Consider the following 20490-nt stretch of genomic DNA (forward strand, 5'->3'; position numbering starts at 1 on the left):
AGATGTGGGTTGGTTTTGTCCCAGAAGTGTTACAGAACTTACAGCAGAGGTCAAGATGTGTCAAACCACCCCACCCTACCCCCCCAAAAAATACAAACAGAAACACACACCCCCTAAACTACCTAAACCACTACGAAAAACAAAACAAACAACAAACAGTCACCCAACAACACACAAAACCACACTGCAGCCCCCAACAACTTTAAACACTTAGTTTGTCCAAGGAAGGGCAAAGATGATGCTGATTTGAACAGCTGCTTGGCATTCTGTATGAAATCAGGTGGCACTACTCAACCAATAGAGAAGCTAGGTGCTTTGATAGACCTTTAAATATCAAAAGCCTATCACAAATATAGCATCTAATTAATAAGCACCACAAGCAACACTTAATTAGCATGGTATCAATCTGTTTAGGATTGGATCTTGTGCAAAAAAATAAAAACCCCTGAGTACTAATGTAGTTATTATGTCATTCTGCAGGTAATATCCAGAGTACTTAGCACTAAAGAAAAAAGTCCGCAATCACAATCAGTGCAGAACCTCTTTTTCCTATTTAGCATGTTGTTTTCTGAATTTCATGGTAGTATCCCTTCAAGTAAAGAAACAGATGCACTTCATGGACTGAAATCAACTTTGAATTCAAGTAATGCTGCCATTACCAGTGTTCAGTTTGGCAATGTTCCAAAAGAGATCCAGCACTTACTTTGCTCCTAGCTCTTCCACAAATACAACAACTGGCCCATTCTCTGAACAAACTTCTTGAATATGGGCATTATAAAACTTCCCATTATGTTCTAAGCGCACCTATAAGAAAAAAGAGTAAGAAAAAACAAAAGGTGCATTAACTTCAAAGAAGACAATAAGAGAACATCAACACTTTAAAACGACAGCAATGTCAAAAATCTTTGGGCAATAGAAGACCAGAGAAATAAATATCACATAATTCAGTAAATGCATCAAAAGCAAATCTTCAATTCATATCACTTCTTCAAAAGGAAATAAAAATACTAAAACAAAACCAAAAAACTACATACACCCACCCCAGAAAGCTTGCCTGGTAACATGACTTAATGAAACATGCTTTCAAAACTACATGAGAAAGAAGTAAACAGTGCATCATGGCTTTTCAATTTCACTGAAAACACTTTCTTTTAGAATAAAATCAAAAACTTCCTCTTGTCAAAATCCATGTAAGGAAAAGAAAAATCCATTACTAACTTCAGTGAAATTTAGTGTAGTTAAGAACATAGAGAACGCAAATTATTTCTGAAGTTATTCTTCAGGAAGTTGTTTTGAAAACAACCAAAAAAAGTTGTTCAGACATGATCACAGTGTTACTCATCTGACATTCCATATTCTTAAATGTCTTCTGCCACACATAAATTTCATAATGTTCTGCTACAATATTCGGCTTTCGAATTGTATTAATTTGGTCAATTCCACTTTTCACCATTTACTTCATCTTTCCTCCTCATGTTTTTATCCCATATATTCACTGACTCACTATGTACATATAAAATTTGACAGAGTATGTTAGCTACCAGAGATTTTTCTACTAATAATACCTGCACCCTTTAGTAAATACTACACGAAACAGCCTCAGGTTCTTAAATACAGTTTTTAAGCCTCTCCCATTAAGCAATAAGTAATCAACTCCACTCTAGGTTCAGAGATGCATTTTTCCTGAATTTATTCATTATGCTTAATTCCATTACACACACACACACACACACACACAAAAACAAACTTAAAAAGCCCCCACACTGCATAATAAAACTGAGTATTTTCACACTCAGAAGAATAACCTTAAACAGATGGTCAAGTGTCCTAGAAAGCACCATGTTTACCCAAGCACCAGCAGTTTAGTTAACACACATAAGGAGATTAATCTAAAATTTGAGCACTATAGAATTTAATGGCAAATCTTATTTCTTCTTAAGCAGCAACGCATACTCCAAATTTTAATAGAGTTTAAAGAGCAATTGTGTAGTGCACTTCAAATACTTCAAGAGGAAGAACCATCCCAAACTTCAGGACCTGCAGTAACTAAAGCAAGCTGTATTCCATTACTTTAAAGTTATGAGTTTAGAACAAAGTCAATTTACAAACAGCAATCATTATCTCCAGAGCTGAATACAAATACATGGAACTATGGTGTTGGTTTTGGTCTCTCCAAAGAAAAGCCCATATCATAGAATCGTAGAATAGTTACGATTGGAAAGGACCAAAAACACTAAAATTTAGTTGTCCATCATGCACATATATGCATGCAAACACTTCACCATGAAGCAGTATAAGAAAGCAAGCGCAGCCATCAGCAAAAGATGCAGCGGAGATAACGATTAGTTTTATAAAACAGACACACCCCACACTTTCACATATCACAGGAGTACCTACCTAGCTTATGGAGCCCACCAACAGAAAAACAGAGCTTGGCTTAAACTGAATAAACTACCCTAAACACACCTGCTTCTCACACACAGGCTAGCATTCTACAAGGCTAAGGACCCACCACAGAGGGAAGCCTGAACAAACTTATCTTCATACTTAACATTAAGTTCCTCAGTCATTTTACCAAATACACTCCTGAAGTCAGCCTTGTGACTTTTAAATCCAGTAAACTGGCACTGATCATACATTCTATCACCTGCCTTTTCTAGATGTATGCTGTAAGCCATGAATACTGCCAACAGTTAAATATTGAGCATGCACTCAGTTGAAGACACAAGAATACTTAGAAAACAACAATTATATATATATGTCACGAAGAGTGAAAATTGGCATCTCCAGCAAAATGTTAATGTCTATAAACTATAATGCAACTATTACTTACTTTACATTTATCTCCAACTGAGTATTGCATGCCAGCGGCAATAGAAAAATCTTGGTTTTGCTGATCTGTAAATACATTATCAATAACATATTGTTAGTTTAAATACACCGTAAGAGTTACTTTCTTGATGCAGTAGAAGTGCAAACCCCAAGTTCACGCCCTAAACCTGCACAATGACCCCTGTGACAAAGTCCACTGCCTAAACCCAAACCTCCATCTGCACCACTGCTCTTCAAGAGAGCTCATTTTATACATCAGCATGCAAAAGCTGGAACTTTTAAGTATCTGGTTACTTACCCCATTTGGATTGGAGCCAAACATCGTATTCAACATTTCTGTAAACTGATGGATTGAGTGCTTTAAGAACTTTCTTAGGTAAGACCAACAAGGCAGGATTCCCATTGCTCTTAAGGTGCTGTATGAAACAGAACAAAGTCCTAAATGGTCAACTATATAATGACGTAACAATTCTCCATTTTTCAACCACAGTGCTCAGCTTTAAACTAAAATATAAAGAAGCTGAAAATACATAAAGCATAACATCATTCAGTTACCTTTTCAGTGCTTTTTCTTCTAACCATATCAGAACAAAATTAAGAAGTAAGTAGTGTTAAAAAGGACACTATCCATCTTCTGGCACATGAAAAGCAAAAGTTATTTTTTTCAAAGTAGTAAGTAGTTTTTTAAGCTATCACATATTAGCAGAACTAGAAACACAAGATTCTCTCAGGAACACTGAACACTGAAAAAATATGGCAAATCACAAATTACTAGTAAGAAAATAAATCTTAACATATAAATACCTTGTTGTCAGAAAGAGATTTCAATTCATTCGTATCACTAACTGTTGTAGCTTTACTCCTGCAAAAGGACAGAAGCGAACTGTGATACTATAGTATTAACAACGCCTGAAAACTGGGTAAAGAATTTTCATGGAAGTGGATAAAAATACCACTTTCTACATAGTTTTTCCACAATAAGCACACCACGGAACATCTTTCAAAATGAAAAAGCTGTCTAAAACAAAGAACTACATTTCTGTATCATATAAAGCCAAAAATAATATTTTTGGTTTTAAGTTTTAGGATGCCTAATTTTTGTGTACTGACTTAGCCATCACTTAAATAAAAAAGCGGGGAAGGGAGCAGGCAAAGGAAACAAAAAATTCCTCTGAAATTTCTGCAGTTATGTAAGGAAAACACAGCAAAAGCAGACAAAAAAAATCAAAACCAAAAAACCACTATTAGTGAACTGGCATCAGACACTCTAATTTACTCTTATTTTCTACACCTGACATCACTGGAAAAATTACTTCCCACAGAGAAAAAACAAGTATTTTTCCCTACAGCAAGTTGCAAGTACCTGTCAGCATTAACTTCTCCCAAAACCAGAACAGACTATTGCATTTAATAACAACATAACTGAAAAGTTGACATTTATAAAATGCAAAAGACCTTCTGGAAAACTAGGTAATGAAACAAGCTGAAGTCAACTTCAATACAAGCAGGAAAATCAAGACTTCATAAACACAGCAAAGTGTTTGTAATTCATGTTAACTAGGTCAAGAGTTACACACACTGGCTCTTGCATCATAAGACATATGGTTTAAATAAAAACTGTTGAGTTTGGTAGTCTCAAGTGAGTTTATGCCCTTCATCTACAAAGGTGCTATGGAGGTTAGCAGTTTATTTTCTTATGAATCCCTAAAATACAGGATAGTGCTACTGCATACAAAGCCCAGGAAAGCTTCAAGAGCAGAAAGGAATGAAGAAGGTTTCCACTGTCTGACATTTAACCACAATAATTGTTCCCCAAGGCAGAAATACTTTGTATTTTAATTAGCAATGCTCCCTAGTTGTTGGTTTTTTTTTCTAAACAAGAAAGGAAGCTAAATCCTTTCCCACAACTTGGTTTTCCTTCTGTGATTTACATCATCTTCCTTTCTGTTGTTTTCAGCTTGAGGTAAAAAAAAAAAAACAAAACCAAACAATCAGCTTCCAATATCTCAAAGTATTTATTCTGACACATGCTACACAGACGACAGCAGAGTCTCCAAAAAGGACTTTAATGACATTCACTGGGAAGAGGGGACATGATGTATATATATAATATAGCATAATCTCCATGGCTTCAATGGAATTTCACACAGCCAGAGATTTCAGAACAGTACTAAAGAGAAGAAAAACTGCCACTATGTAAACGCAAAAACAGCACTGTGGAAGACTTACTGTGCAAAAAGAATCAGTAGGTCAAAATCTCAAAGCTAGCTAGAGCATTCAGATCCAGCAAAAAATAATACAAATCTACAAACAGAATCACTTCATAAAGATCAAAGAACAAAACAGAGCAAGCTATATCTGTATTTCTCCATTCTGATACATCCCAAGCAGGCATTTCAGCACCCAGATGTGGAAACATAAGCTGGCATAGATTCCTCTAACTGTACTAAGTTGCAAGAGCTGGCCAAGAAACTTTGATGGAGTTTACCATGCCAGACTGGCAGACTGACAGCTGTCCCAGGGGATTCTGCTCTTTCAAACAGGAAGAGGGACATGTTACAATGGCAATATTTCATTATGTAAAGAGACCTGAAGCTAGACTACAGGATAAACAGAGGAACCAGAAACCTGTCCTCCGGTACAGGGGAGATGACACGTTTCATTCCTTCTAACCTTGTCACTTTGTTTCTTTTCTTAGTAATTTGTAAAGGTCTTTCAACCCTAAGTGCTAGAATTCTACTACCCACCAGAAATTCAGAAAACTCATTTACCATGCATTGCTTACAGGCACCTTACATTAACTTTTAAATCCCATTTACCTGCAGCTGTCATCTTCTGAATCTGAAGCAGATACTTCACTGCTACCGTTACTTTCCTCTGTCACACCACCAGCACTAAGTTCCGCTATAATTTTCTTTACATCCGTATCAAATACTTTCTCATAAAGCAACTCATACAGTAGAGCTGGGAAGAGGAGGAGATAGTGGAAGGGCAAAATCAATTACAAGGCAAATGAGATTTTATACTACCATTACTGATGCATTTCAAATTTCTTCAATCAAAGCAAGCAAGCATTTTGATGTCTTAACAAACTGTGAAGGCATTAAAAGCAGAACCAGCTGCAGCTACTATGGGTATTCATACTAAAAACCAGGTCAAATTTGCCCTCTGCCATGTAACTCTGCACATAGGCAGAGCTTCCATGAAGAATCAGAATCCTTGTAGAGACTGTCACAGTGACCCATCAAACCTGATTAGGACCTTTGGGCATTCTGCAATCTACTAAAGAAAACAATAATCCATGAAGACAGTTATTTTTTCCACATGCAACCCCTGTAATTTCTGTGACAAGTTACACATGCAAGGATAATTCTAACACAAACAATTAGTTTGCTAACATAGTCTGAAATACAAAATCAACACAAGAATGTTGACCAGACAAAATGCAACAGATCATAAATTAGTACACCAACATTTTCTGTTTACATCAGATCATCTAGATTCAAAGAGGCAGGTAAATATTCTCCTCTTGTCATATAATCTGCTTAGTCAAGAATCAGGGCACAGGAAGAATTTGTGTTCTTGCAAAACCATACAGTCATTGACAATTCAAATGGAAAATTAAGCTACTAAAAAAACGCCTATAATGAGCTTTCATACAGTGCTTTTGCTGAAGCCTAAGAGTGACCATTTTAAGATTTTGGTAAAAATACATGCTTTTAACTAACCAACATAATACTTACACTGGCACAGAGCAGCCTTTTCTGAATACTCTATGGGATAAACAATATCATAGTGGTTTCCATTTGAGAAGCACAGCAATACCTATTAAAAAAACAAAGATATTTTAGGGTTTGAATCTCACTTGTTTTTTCATATTAGCGCTACCTTTTAAATTCAGCCTTATGTACCAACACACACATATCCTTTAAACCAAAAAAGATTTGTCCAAAAGTCAAAAAAACTTTAAGACAGAGGTAGCTATGTGAGTTAGCACTTGTAAATTGTTTTTTTTACAGAATTTTAGATTACTAGGAAGATTCACCCCAAATATCCTTTTAAAAAAGGTGCTACATGTATCAACAGAAACCTTAAATATGCACAAAAAGAAATTGTTAAAATGCTCAGAACATTTCATAGTGTTGAATAATAAAACTCACAAAACTATTTGCTGTTTATATAGTCTTAATTCAGCCTTTCACAATAGCCATCATTTTTTTTTACCTTATCAGAAAAGCCATTTTCAGTTACATGTGAAGGAGAAGCATTTGGTTCCCGGTATATTATGAAATCTTTCCTGAGGACAAAAAAATAGCAGTTAAGAATTAATTTAAAAATTAGTATCAATAAAAAAAATGAAATATTCAAATCAAGTTCAATGAACATACACAACCACAGAAAATACCTACTGGAAAAGAATACTGAAGAAGATTAATACAACTATCACTGATCAAAAAAAGGCTTACTTTTATGGAAGAATATTCTAGAATAAGATGTACTATCGCAAAGTGGACAGAGCCAATGACAAGTAAAGCAGATTTCCAGACACTGCTTTTTAGAGCAGTGTCTAAAAAGATGATGGCTCCCCAGTGCTGGAGAAATTCACTTCACTTTTTGCCATTTGGAAGCCAACCAGAAAAAAGAGGAGGTTGGTTTTATGAGAAGAGACAGGAAACAGTGACAACAGCAATGGCTTAGGCTAAAACTGTTAGCAGACTGATTACATGTGCATGACAACCCCCCTGTGCCAGCTAACAGAGCAGTCCATGTCTGTGCTCAGAAAATCTTCTCGCCTAACAAACCAAATTCTTATGCTCAGAAGGGTCCACACAACGTTTCTGCTCCCAAACAGACCACCAGCAGGCATTGTCTGAGGATCATATATTGCAACCAACAAGCACCTCTGCAAATCATGCCCTCCGTGTCTTTTTTCCTGCATTTTAAAAAGCATAATATGCTGAAAAAAGACATTCAGAGGGTTCAGTTTCCCTTTTTTAGGGGCTAAGGACTCCACTGAAGTGTGGAGTCTAACACCATTCTCTGTTTGTTAGACTCAAGTTGCTAGATTTGAAGTGGCAAAGAAACCCCTCTGCTGTCTCTTCAATGGCTTTCTTCAACAGCAGAGAAAGAAACTTTTTGGGAAGCTTGGGCTGAACCAGCAGATAGCATGCCACTGCTGTGTGGGCAGACATTCACCATCAAGGATGAAAGTCTAGCACAGTCTTTAAACTAGGCTTAGAAAATCCTTATCACTGTGAAGAAAGTTTGGGTATCTCATTACATTTAAAAGGATCAAAAATACCATAAATGAAGAGTTAAGATACTACAGTTAGGCAAATTTAGAATTTACATTCCACACTTACAATTCTTTTTTTTTTGGCTTGTTAGATTAAAAAGCATAAAAAGTTGAACCGGATATAAAGTGACACATACAGGAAAACCCACAACTGATACTGACATGACACGCTGTTTGATTTTCTACTTTCTAAAAAGTGAAATCATTCTTTGCTTTTCTCTTTTTTGCTATAATCAGTCCCTGTCATGATCTTAATTATTTTCTCTCTCTTCCATCCATAAATCCTCCCCATGAATTCTTTGCTCAGCGACCAATCACTTCCTTGAACTTCTTCCTTGCTCATACAAGCAAAAGCTTTACTAGTCTTGCAAAATGGTGAAATACACTCGGAGAAGCTTTTTTTAGATTAAAAAAATCCACAAGTTTCTACAACAACTCAGAAAAAGCAATTCAGAGAAGAAAAGAATTTCATAGCTCAGAAACCCACCTACTTCAGGGCAGCAAGGAAAATTTAGTAGATAACCAAATTACACCTGTGACAGATCTGAGGAGCGAAAATGACACAAACCTATTCATACTGCATTTCTACCCTATGCTTGAAAAGTCTGGAACTTTCTTATTTCTCTGCTTGACACAGAACAGTAAATTCATACTTCTGCTCTCCCTCAGTCTGCCAGCCTGCAGGAAGAGAAGCAACTATTTTTCCCTACCTCCAACACCATTCTTACTTTCTCAGAGCCTCAAAATTGCCTTTTTAATAGAAGCCAGTCTTCCAAAACAAGTATGGCAGTAACAATTCTTGTGTGTCCAACTCTGCAGCAAAACACTGCCTACAGTTGCAACTATGCCACAATCCTCCTCATGCTTCCAATAGAAATTTTAAAAATTCTATGATCAACCAGGACTTGTCTCTCTATTCATTTAACAGCTGTGGTCCTGGATACCAACATATCACAGCTTCAAAATCAACTGGTTCTATTTCATGAGAGTACATTTCTCATGGCCAGAAATAGAACAAACAGAAGACCACAACCATCCAGGTCCAATGTAAGCAAGCATGCAATTTTATTGACTTGAGTTACATCTCTCTTCACCCTGGCTCAATCCAACCATCAGACCTTCTTTCTAAGCGTCTTGAGCCAAACTTTACTCTCCCACCCATGCAGCACATGCAACTTTGAACTGTCCATTAACAACAAAATGCCAAGATAGTTTCATGCAATTTCCCATCCTTAGCACTCACATAAGTACCTGAAATATCTAACTAGTTGCTTTCCTCCACCATCTCATCAAGAGTTAAAGTATAAAAAGTCATTAATTTACAGTAAGCATTTTGAAATACTGAATTTTTCAACAGGTTCACAAACAGTAGAAAGAGAAGATGCTGTACATTGCTCATTCCCTACACAGTATATAGAAAGCAGCTATAAATATTCAGAATATTGTTTCATACTACTTTGAAGAAAGATTAATACAGAGGTTTACATTCAATAAAAAAAACATCAGCAAAACTGCTCATCACCAAGGAGTGTTTCTATGCACAAATACCAAAACATTTCTGAAGCTCAAGCTATGGTACTTGACAAACTCATACTATTTCATCCATACTGATATCGTGGAAAAATTAATGTTTACACAGAAAAGAGGCTAAGCAGTACACCAGGTAATCTTATATATATATATATATATATATATATATATATATATATATATATATATATATATATATATATATATATATCTCTACACATCATATATATAGACACATACACCTGGTAGTCTTATACATATATACCTGGTACACAGAACGTCATAGCAGGGGAGTGGCTTTCTAGCATGCAGCCTACAATACTCATACCACTTTCAAGCTACATCAGAGCATTTGTACACAGGTAATAAAGAAACAGGTACAGCCCCCAGCTTAGCAATACTGTAAATATTAAAGCCTTGTTCAGAAAGGGGAAGAAATGCCATTTTAATATAAACATTAGGTTATGAAAATTAACAAGATACAAACTGTATCACTCTACCCACAATCAGTTGTGCAGGTGAGATGCATGACATTATTGCAAACCTGGATTCAAACCCCCAATTAAATGCCATTTTCAAAGCTCACTTTTCTATTTATTACCTTGAGAGCTGTGATTTTCAAAGCATATTTGTAACTTTCTGCAAAACTACAGTATAACACACAATTACATCTTTGTTTTTCCAACTGACTCACTAACAAAACAACTGATCTCAATAAAACATATTTAAAAGTTTCCTTACTTGTACATAAGAGAAAGGGCACTTATTTCTACTTGTCCAACCCATTCCTATATTGAAAGAAAAAAGAATAAAATTAACTTCAAACACACAATTATTAAACACAGTTATTATACTTCCTCATGTGTAAGCCAAGAGATGCAAGAAATTACTGTCAAAAACAAATGTATCAACATGGAGTCTGAAGTTCAGCCAAGACACTTTGATTGTATGTTTTTGTTAACAATAATTATTCCAGTAAGGCGGTTGAGGGGTACAAGCTAGAAGGACATTTCCCCAAACTAGCACTTAATCTGTCTGTATGAAAACTGAGAGAACTAAAAATCAATCACAGATTCAAATCTGTCATTAAAGAGTATGATTTTGAAAGGTGATAGAGTTGGGTTGGGGTATTTTTCTGTTAAACAACCAGCAGTCTAGCTTTTCAAAACTGATTTTTGAAAAAAATCAAGTGTCAGATTTACCACCAAGTGGGTTTAAAAATGTTACTCTCCACATTCAAAACTGTCTGGGTTTCTGGCCTTGAGCTGTAGTTGAGCAGGAAAAAGAACCTTGAGGCTTAACTCTCCTGCCTAAAACACAGATAACTTCCATACAAATATTTTGACACCATCTTGTGAACTGCTCCAACGAAGTAGACAGTCCACTTCCAAATAGCCAAAATAAACTTGTGATAGCTGCATTTCTCAGACAAGCAGCTATGTATCAACACCTGAAGAAAGACCAAAAGTCTGTCCTTTAAAATTGTTAACCACTGAAGTGTCAGTAATGCCATAACCCCGACTCAAATCATAAAAAAGTAAAAGCTGTTTCTTCCATTACCAGCCAAAGCAATGTCCTGTGGCTCCAGTATGATGGGACTAGACCTTTTTTCTCCTTTTTTTTTTTTTTGTTTTTTTTGTTCGTTTGTTTGCTTGTTTTGTTATTCTTACTATATTAAAAAATATTGAAACTGAGTTTGGGGCAGGACTTTGTAGCATTTAATTTTTTTTTAAATTCTCATGACAATTTTCAAATACCAACTAACTTAATACTAACTGCTCTGACCATGTGAAAAAGCTACTGTCTGGTTTATTTTTCCAAAGGATTTATTTTAAACATTAGTGGACATGTATGAGAAAGACATTTTCTACAAAGGCAGTGCAGTGCTGTAAACTATTCATATTAGCACAGTTTAGTGCAGAATAAGTTCTACTGGGAAACGGCATGGTTTACCATTTAGCAAAGCATGTTAACTCAAGATCTGACTAACAAAGCTTTGCAGTTAAAAATTTTGGAATGAACAAAGACAGAAGCAGAGCAGGCCAACACCCACTTTTTCCCTCCTTCCACCATTCATTTTGAAAACTGAAATAGAGAACCATCCGGTTAGCCATTCTAACTGGGGATGCTATAGAAACGGGGGGGGGAGGAAGTCATGTTTTGATTTTTAGGAGGGTAAAATTTAATAAAATTTACGTATGAGTGCTTAAAAAAATTAAAAGATTTTGCAATGTTTTACTAGATAATCCTTTTTTTTTTTTCCATCCCCTCAGCTTACACAAATAAACTCCTTAATAAAAATACTAACATTAAATTGGTGGAGAGAGGGGGAATAATAATTTTGCTTCAAATAAGTATCTTCAAAAAAGCCTGTGGCTACTGTTCATAATATCCCTTACATGAGTAACTCTCTTTTCATCATGGAAACTTTCAGACTTTATCCAAGGCTACCTTCAAGAAAAAACTAGCCACACTATGTTTCTTGATGTTTTGCAGAAGCTAGAAACATCTGGGTACAATCTGAGGACTAACAGGTTTAAATCCAGACACAAAAAAAAAAAAAATCCCCAAATCATTTTACACTAGAGAGTACACTGATAAAAACATATGTTCACATAATTTAAAAACCTCTTAAATTCAGTCAAAGCATTTGTGAGAGGAAAAAAAATGCAATTATCCATCAACTTTAATACAGTACTGCTTTTTAAGTCAAGTTAAACATACCTGTGGATTTTCCAAACATTTTAAATAGTCTTCAAATGGCCCCTCTATGAACTGTGTTAAAATTAAAAAAAAGGAAAAATAAAAAGAAATAATTAGTTTTTATTAGAATAGTGTATGCAATCCCCAGTGTGTGACCCACTCTACCAATGGGAATGTTCCACTAGAAATTTAAAACTACCCTGCCCCCAAAGGGTTTACAATCTAAGTATACAGTGATGTACAGATAAGGGAATAAAGGTCAGCATTCCAGAAAATAACCACATAAATAGCCTTTGGAGTCATCATAAAATCCAAACCAAAAAAAAAAAAACCCAAACACCAATAGTAAGAAATCCAGCAGCCAAAGCGGGAAATCTGAAAGAAAGCAAAGATGCTGCAAAAGTAGGTGTTTATGGACAATTCAATCCAAGCATGCAAAGCATCACTGGAGAGAGTATGTGTGGGCTTATTAAAGTATCTTGTTAAAAGAAAGTATCTTGTTAAAAGAAACAGGCAACAATGGACAATCAGAAATGAAAGTCACATTTCTGTAATACCCAAGCAGGAGTAAGATATAGTATAGGCAAATCAGAAAGCATTTTATCTTCTTTTCTATATCACTTCAGAAAACCTGCTTTTACTATCAGTGAAATGATGCAAACAAAATGGGCTACCCTGTAAGCACAAGACTAAGAAAGTAATCCTTCAGCTGCCCTCTTTAAGATGCACATTTGTTAAGACCAGAGAAAGATTCTGCAGTAACAGACATGAGACTCTGTATCTAAATACAAGTTTTTAAAAACAATCTAAATGGTATTTAGACACAATCTGCAGATTGTAATTCCTATTATCAACTTAAGCTACAAGCTGTATGGCCTTTCTACCCACAGCAAATACAAAACAAGGTAATGAGGAAAACTGATTGGAGTAGAGATTAAAGGTTCTGCTATAGCCATTTTGCACCTGGCTGGACAGTGCTGTTCATGAAAAGAATCAAAAAGTCTAGCCAAAAATTTTAATTTAGACAGAAGCAATCAGGTATGAATTTAAGAGGTGAATTAGTAAAACATGATCACACACAGCAGGATTTTTTGTGTATCAAAATTAACTGACCTAAAGATAACACACAGCAGAAGAAAGGGCACCAGAAAGTTCTCATAAGAAACTGAAGAGCTTGGGGGGAGGAAAAAAAAAAAAAAAAAAGGGGGGGGGGGGTGAAAATAAAACAGCAGGAATCAAAGATAACACTTCAAGAAAGGATGAGGATAAAAATGAAGACCACTTCAGTCACCTGAAACTTCGATTATAGGAGCACCAATGGAATGAGACAGAAATCCAGGCTGCAATGGTTACAATAGACAGAACAGGAACTTCACTGAGTTCTACATGCCAATAGAACACAGCTACTAAGAAGGCACATGAGCAAATAGTTGAACTAAGAGATTAGGTTGGTTACACATTGTTTGCATGTTTGGGGTTTTTTTGTTTTAAGAGTTAAGTTACATTAACAATGCTATGTTACAGACTAAAAACACAAAGCATAGTAAGAGATATGGGGATCAAAGGAGATCAGTAGAGCTGAAGTGAGATACCTGAGGGACTAGGAACACCAGGAAATGAGAACAGATATGAAACACTTCAACCTTGTACATGACACACCTATTCTGAAAACTGACAAGAAGCTTAAAAAAGAGAGACTTTTCAGAAGAACAGCAAAGAGGGGAAACAACACATATTTAGAGTCAAGAATGTTCAAAGTATTTCCAAAAACTAGATACTGGAGTAAGTGAAGTAATTCTGGTAAGAAAAGGATTAAAAATTCAGCAGTAAAAAATAAGTAACACAGGAGACAGATGTAAGAACTGGTTAAGTCCTCAGATGGACAGGAAACAAACAGTCCTGGCAAATGGAAATAGTCAAGTCAGCACTGCATTCTCCCAGGGAGACTCACTGTATTTCATGTCATCCATTCTTGACAACTTCCACACTAAAAGTGATCAGTCACATTTGAGCACAGGGCACTTTGAAATTACAGAACACACACTTATTCCTGCTTTCCTTCTCTTCCCTTAAGGTACTAGTGAGCACCTAAACCAGCCTTTTATTTTGGGTCCAAATAAATGCAGAACAGAAAACAAGAGCTGAATAATAACCCTCTAGTAACAATTGCTTACACATACTCCTGGTTTTGTCTATCTTTGGAGTTTGTTAAACAAGATATATACTAAAACACATACAAACAAACAGGAACACCATTATTTATTATTGTTCTTTTAAAAGGAATGAAAAATAGGATTTTATAACGTTAACACTGATGACATTGGTCAAATATAACTCAATGTCAAAATATTTTATTCCATGGTTGACAGAGAATTTATGCATGTTTAGAAAAACACCACCACAGTGGTAATGCATAATAAACTGTAGACCCCGAAAGAAGTTTCACTCTTCTCATCAATCCCTTATATATTGTAAAAGCAATTAAATAGCACAATAAAAATATTTTATGACCTTTGTTAAAATAGGCGTTTTACTAAAATAAAATCCAGATTTTGGTAGCTTCATTACAGACTATTACAGTTTAATTTTAAGTTTGTTTTCTTATTTAAAGAGCATTAAAAACTCTTCCCACCCCACATGACTCCAGCTCAAGCAGCACACAAGTCTTCCTGCAGGCTTATGAAAACGAGTTACTAGCACACATGTGCCAATTATTTTAAAGAGCACTCAGTTTAAAAAAGCATCAACTGGCATACAGCTGTGATGAATACTGCCACAAACAGCAGAATGTGCTTTAGAAAAGTGGAAGGAATAAAGCAACTTGTTCTTAATTGCTCACAAATAAAACAGAAATACTTACTGCTTCAAATTTCTCCCTGTTTTTCCGAAGATAGTCTACACAAGCCATCCTAACATCAATATGCCGAGACTGAGAGTGTAACACCTACAAAGGGAGAAAGAGAAGAAAGTGACACTGGTTCTTAGGAGTTTTAATGACAGGTCACAAATAATTAATGACTGTTGTTTAAATACAGGCTTGGAAATGTTCTAATTTAAATTTTAAGAACATTTAAATACACACTCATTCAGTAACATCTTTATGCAGGTGAAACTTCAGTTACTTAATCAAAAATTAAGTAACTGAAGATTTACTAAATTCAAACATTCAATTTTACAATGATTTACTGAGCAAAATGAATAGCATCTGCTGTTATTCTTTAACCAACTCCTTTGTAAAGGACTTTGAAGAACTTACTGCATGAGTGAATGAGGAAATCAACTACCAACATGCATTTGTTCAAATGAAATCCAACCAAATCTAAGACACTGCAGGATTACTTTCTCTTGACTTTAGAGGTGTATGTCTGTTGCCCAAACACTGATCTGGAAGCCAGAAATTCAGATCCAAATATGACACCTGCATTTTACCTTCTGTTCAAACTTCTACTTCAAAAAACATTACTTTCATCAGTTATCTCCAACATCACTTTTTCTGCACCCTCACTACAACGTAGGGAAATTCCAGACAATTCAAGCTGTAGCCTCTCTTGCAATCCTTACACACTACGTTTAATTTAAAACACCTTCAAATTTAGACCAGTGCAATTTCTCCTGCATGAAGAGTACAGATAAATCTGAATTAAAGGCCTTCCCTTCAATACAATACAAATGCGATGTTAAGTTTATTGTTGAAAAAAGTTTTATATACACTGTAGTATGGGCAAAACCTTATTTTTATATATATATATATGTTAATTAAAAACACCAAAGTATAAATGTATATTCCAACATTCCCCTGAAAGAAAAAAAATAACACCACTCACTTCAGCTCTATAGCGTTTGCTTCCTGAACGTAGAAATTGAGAGGGGAAAGTAATGTTAAAAAGGAAAAAAGTGAACTGTGTATAATTAGCACAGGAATCTGGGCTCCCACAATCAGAAGCACCAGAGCTCCCACTGCTGTTTGTTTGTGTTTAAGACAAGATGACGCTGTCACTTTTTTCCTTTAACAGTAATACTGAAATGGGGGAAGGGAATTCAACAGGAAGAACTGAAAATAAATTACTTTCTCTAATTTTATAATAATTTTATTATATTTTATAATAAACTAATTAACAAATCTGAGGGCAAAGCTTTTCAGCTCTTTAAGCCAAATTCCGTTTCCTGAAGAGCCTCATGCGGAAGCAGTTGCACCCAAATGTTGAAATCTTACATTGAAAAAAGCTCTGAGGAGGCAGTGGAAGGTCAAAGCAGGTAACAATTTCTTGATGACAGAAAACGGCTGTACACACTGAACTTCTCTCTAGTTGCAAGGCAGAAATTATTCATTCTCACACACACATACAGGCACACGACTGTGTAACCTTAACCTATACTTGTCATCATTTTAACACTAGTTATCACCCACCAATGTGATCTACTTCCCATGCTTTCATGAGAGGCAGCTTTGTTTAGGTAGGCGGTTACCTGTTCGGCCACAGCCCTGAAAAGACAAGATCCATCCTTGGCAACTCTCTTTCTGTACAAGCCCTGAGATCGCAGGTAGCAGTCCATAGAAGTGTCCCCGGGGGTGTCCGCGCCGCCGCCTTGATGGCTCTGCTCCCCGCTGTCGGCTCTGCACGCCGCCTCCATGTTTACCGCTTCACCCTGTGGAGAATGGCTGCACCCCTCCTAGCCCCACATGGCAAGGGAAACCCACTGAGCAACTCCGCGGCCGGGTAAAGGAAGCAGCAGCGGCAGTGGGGGCAGAGCACTGGCCCCCGGCACTCGAGGTAGCAGCAGCGATAAGAAAAGCAGCCGGTCTCACGTTATCAACTTGCATGTGGGAATCGCGGGGAGAAAGCGCCAAGTTTTACTTCGCAGCCTGGACTTCCAGCTCCATAAACCCCGCGGCTTCTATGCTCCTCCGGAGGGCCGGGCAGCAGCTCCCGGGCACCGGTCCGCCGGGATCGCCGTCCCGCTTCTTCCCGCTCAGGGCGGCGAGTCCTGGCCCGGGCGCGCAGCCGGCCTGCCGGGCGGAAAACAAAAGAGAAAGGACATGTGCTACCGCCGCCGGGGAGGGGAAAAGGGAAAAAAGAGAAGCGTAACCTGGCGTTTATTTTCACTTTGAGCCCGGGCGCTTCTGGGAGCGGTAGTCCCGGAGGAGGGAGCGGAGAGATCCTCCCCCGGCAGGGCGGGAGCGGGGCACAGGGCTCATGTCAGCCCGCGGGAGCTTCTTGGCTTTATAACCAAACATAGTTATAAAAGCCAGTCCACGGATAGGTGCGGGTTTAATTTGGTTATGGGTTTCTTTTTTTGTTTTCCTCAACACATTAGAGTGTAAGATTACTTAACTCCATCCACTTGTAGGAAAGAAGATAGAACTAAAACTGGGATAGAAAAGGAGGCTTACTTAAAAGGTTAGAAAAAAAGCCACAGCCACTAACTACTTTTAATACACTACTTTTATCTGTATACCACTCTTAGTGGTAAGAAGCAGCACACATTTTTATTAGAATTGCATGACTTAGCTTTTTTCCTAGCAGAAAGAGCTATAAAGCTCTCAGTAGCAATAGCAGCAAATAAAATGCTACCAGTTACTTTTTAGCTTAAATGAACAAATTTAGACGCAAGAGACAGAATGAATTAGATCTCTGACTTTTACTTTCAGCCAACAGCAGCAAGAACAGGGGGAGTAGTGTCTTGCACTATGATTAGTGTGTAACAACAGCAGATTGAATAAACTGAAGTAACAAACCTGGCTAAGTCTAGTGCTCAATCAGCTCTGCACAAGCGGTATCAAACCCTTGTCCCCAACAGAAGCCCAGGTTCTCCAGAAAGGAGTTAGTCTACTGGAAACAAAAGCCCATTTCCAGGGTTCTCTGTAGACAAGGAGAATAGAAACTGAAAGAAGTGAACGTAAAGCCCCACCAGCATCTGAACCTCCAAGACACATGGAGCTGGTAAGGCAGCACACAGACAGTTAAGACAAGGAACATGAGGTAAAAATACCAGTGAGTGGCTGGATGAAAAGCTCAGGCTTCTCACTAGAAGATGGGAAAGGTCATCTAACAAGACTAGCTATAAACAGCTGACTCAGCTAACCATACTCACTTCAGGAACGCAGACTAGTAGAATCCTGCATGGGAGAGGTGCTTCTTCTGCAGCTACAAGTGATTTGGCAACATGTCCTTGAGATTCTACCAAACTAGTGCCCAGTTACAGAGTTTAAGAATATTCTATTTTTCCTTGCCGTATTTATCACAGCTAGAGACAGAACCATCCTCTAACACGTTCACAAGTCCATCTTCCCTCACATTGCGGCCTTCTTCTCATTGTGATTCTAAAGACTGGTTAGGGGAAGGGCAAATGCCTTTCACCAGATCTGTTAGACTCCAGAATGCCTGTACGTACACACGAGGTCATCCAGTATCTGACAGAATGTGAATGTACTTCTGACAAGTGAATACACTGAGAAAGCTAACAAAGTCATACACTTGCCAGTTTCCTAAAAGCCTGCTCCTTAGCAGCTGAATCCTGAAGTCAATCAAGCAGTGGTGACCCTCAGATTATTTTTTTTCCCCTCAGATACTGCAAGGAGCAAAAAAAAACAGTGAAGGTGTCATTGAAGAGATCTAGCCTGTACATGCCGAGTACCCAAGGCATAAGAAACACATCCACCAAAAGACATCTGAAATCACTCAATGATGTAGTAAGTGCCCCATCAAGATAAGAACGGCCAAATTGTAACTCATGCTGTCACAGATGTTCTAATTAGCAAGTACCTCTACTAACACTTTCAACCAGCATCTCTACCACAGCTCCAGACACTAGTTCTTCCTCCCCACTAACCTCATTGCCCACACAAGCGCTTCTGCTGCACATACACTGAATCAGATCAGGAAGCTGACTCAAGCTAAAAAGAAAAAAAAAAAGAAAGAAAGAAAGAAAAAAAAAAAAACAACCCACAAACTCGATGTTTAAACCAAGATTATTTTGGTGATTCAGCCTACGACCTGCCGGTGCCAACACCTGGCCAGCCAAGGCCGGGGGGAACCCGCCTCTCCTCACCCAACTGCAACCTTGGCCGACGGAGACCCGCTTTCTCCCCGCTCCACGCCCGCCCTTTCTCGCTCCGGTTCAACAGAACCGTCCTCCCAGCCCGCAAGCCCGGCATGGGCGACTCAGCACAGGCCGAGCACAGGCAGACGGGCAGAGCGGCCCTCCCCGGGCACGGGAGAGGCCGCCAGGGCCGCCCTCCTCGCCTGAAGGGCTGCGGCGAGGCCCATGCTCGCTGACGGGCACTTACCGGCGGAAGGACGGGCGGCCCCCTCCTCTTTTCCTCCTCCTCCGCCCCCCGCGCAACAGCTGCGGTGGCGGCGGCAGCAGCAGCAGCAGCGGCGGCGCCGCCCCCTCCTCGCCTCACAGCGGCCCCAGCGGCGGCGCAGGCACTTCAATCTCCCGCGGCGGCCTCTCTGCTCGCGTCGCTCCGCGATGATGCGGCCGCTGCCAGCCCCAGCCCAGTCCCGGTCTCGCTCACCCGCCTCGCTGCCTCTCATCACTCTCGGCCGCGCGCGCGAGGGAGGGAGGGAGGGAGGGAGAGCGAGCACGCGCCCGCACGGCTCCCCCTCTCCCCGCTAGCCGTTGGTTTGTCCCGACCGCCACACCTACTGCGGCTCGTACCATTTGCCGCACGAGGGGAGGCGAAGAATGGGCCGGCGAAAATGGCGAGGTGCGGGTGGAGGGAGCGGCGTTAGAGTGGGGCTGTTTTCTCTGAGTTTCGTCTTTCGGCCACTTTAAGGAGCTGGATGGTGCTGAGGCAGCGGCAGTCGGCTCGCGTCCTCACTCGCAGGGGCACGCAGTGGTACAGCCGGGGAATGTCTTCCTTCCCTCTAGCGAGCAGGTCCTAGTGCTCGGCCCCGTCGCCGCCATGGGTGTGAGTGGTGACCCGCGCACCCGCTGACCCGGTGTGCCGTCAACGCGAAACTTTTAAGAGTTTTTCTGGGAGGTAATTTTGTTTTAATGAGGTTTACAGCCCGGAAGAACGGGTGTAGGATAGAAGAGGGGGTACCTGGCAGTCCCGTCGGCCGGCCTCGCTGCCCGAAGGAAAAAAAGTGACTAAACTATGCTTTCGGTATGTGCCTGCGGCT

General features: G+C 38.8%; 1 protein-coding gene across 1 annotated transcript; it reads right to left on the bottom strand.

The window, feature by feature from the left end:
• Positions 1–5647: 5647 nt before the first annotated feature.
• LOC136018642 (OTU domain-containing protein 4-like) lies at positions 5648–19952 on the bottom strand. Its single transcript, XM_065688081.1, has 8 exons — positions 19650–19952; positions 16829–17369; positions 15222–15305; positions 12383–12433; positions 10400–10446; positions 7057–7129; positions 6576–6657; positions 5648–5796 (listed from the first exon to the last, which is right to left on the bottom strand). Exons 2-8 carry the CDS (start codon positions 16991–16993, stop codon positions 5648–5650), a joined length of 651 nt encoding a protein of 216 aa, XP_065544153.1. The 5' UTR covers positions 16994–17369; positions 19650–19952.
• Between the last annotated feature and the right edge of the window lie 538 nt (positions 19953–20490).

The sequence above is a fragment of the Lathamus discolor genome, chromosome 1, assembly GCF_037157495.1.
Source record: "Lathamus discolor isolate bLatDis1 chromosome 1, bLatDis1.hap1, whole genome shotgun sequence".
Classification (NCBI taxonomy): Eukaryota; Metazoa; Chordata; class Aves; order Psittaciformes; family Psittacidae; genus Lathamus; species Lathamus discolor.

Coding starts and splice junctions, on each gene's coding strand:
- LOC136018642 (XM_065688081.1), bottom strand. CDS start 16,993: ATGGAGGCGGCGTGCAGAGCCGACAGCGGGGAGCAGAGCCATCAAGGC. Junction 12,434..15,221: donor ACAGGGAGAAATTTGAAGCA/GTAAGTATTTCT, acceptor ATTTTAACACAG/TTCATAGAGGGGCCATTTGA. Junction 10,447..12,382: donor AATGTTTGGAAAATCCACAG/GTATGTTTAACT, acceptor CTTTCAATATAG/GAATGGGTTGGACAAGTAGA.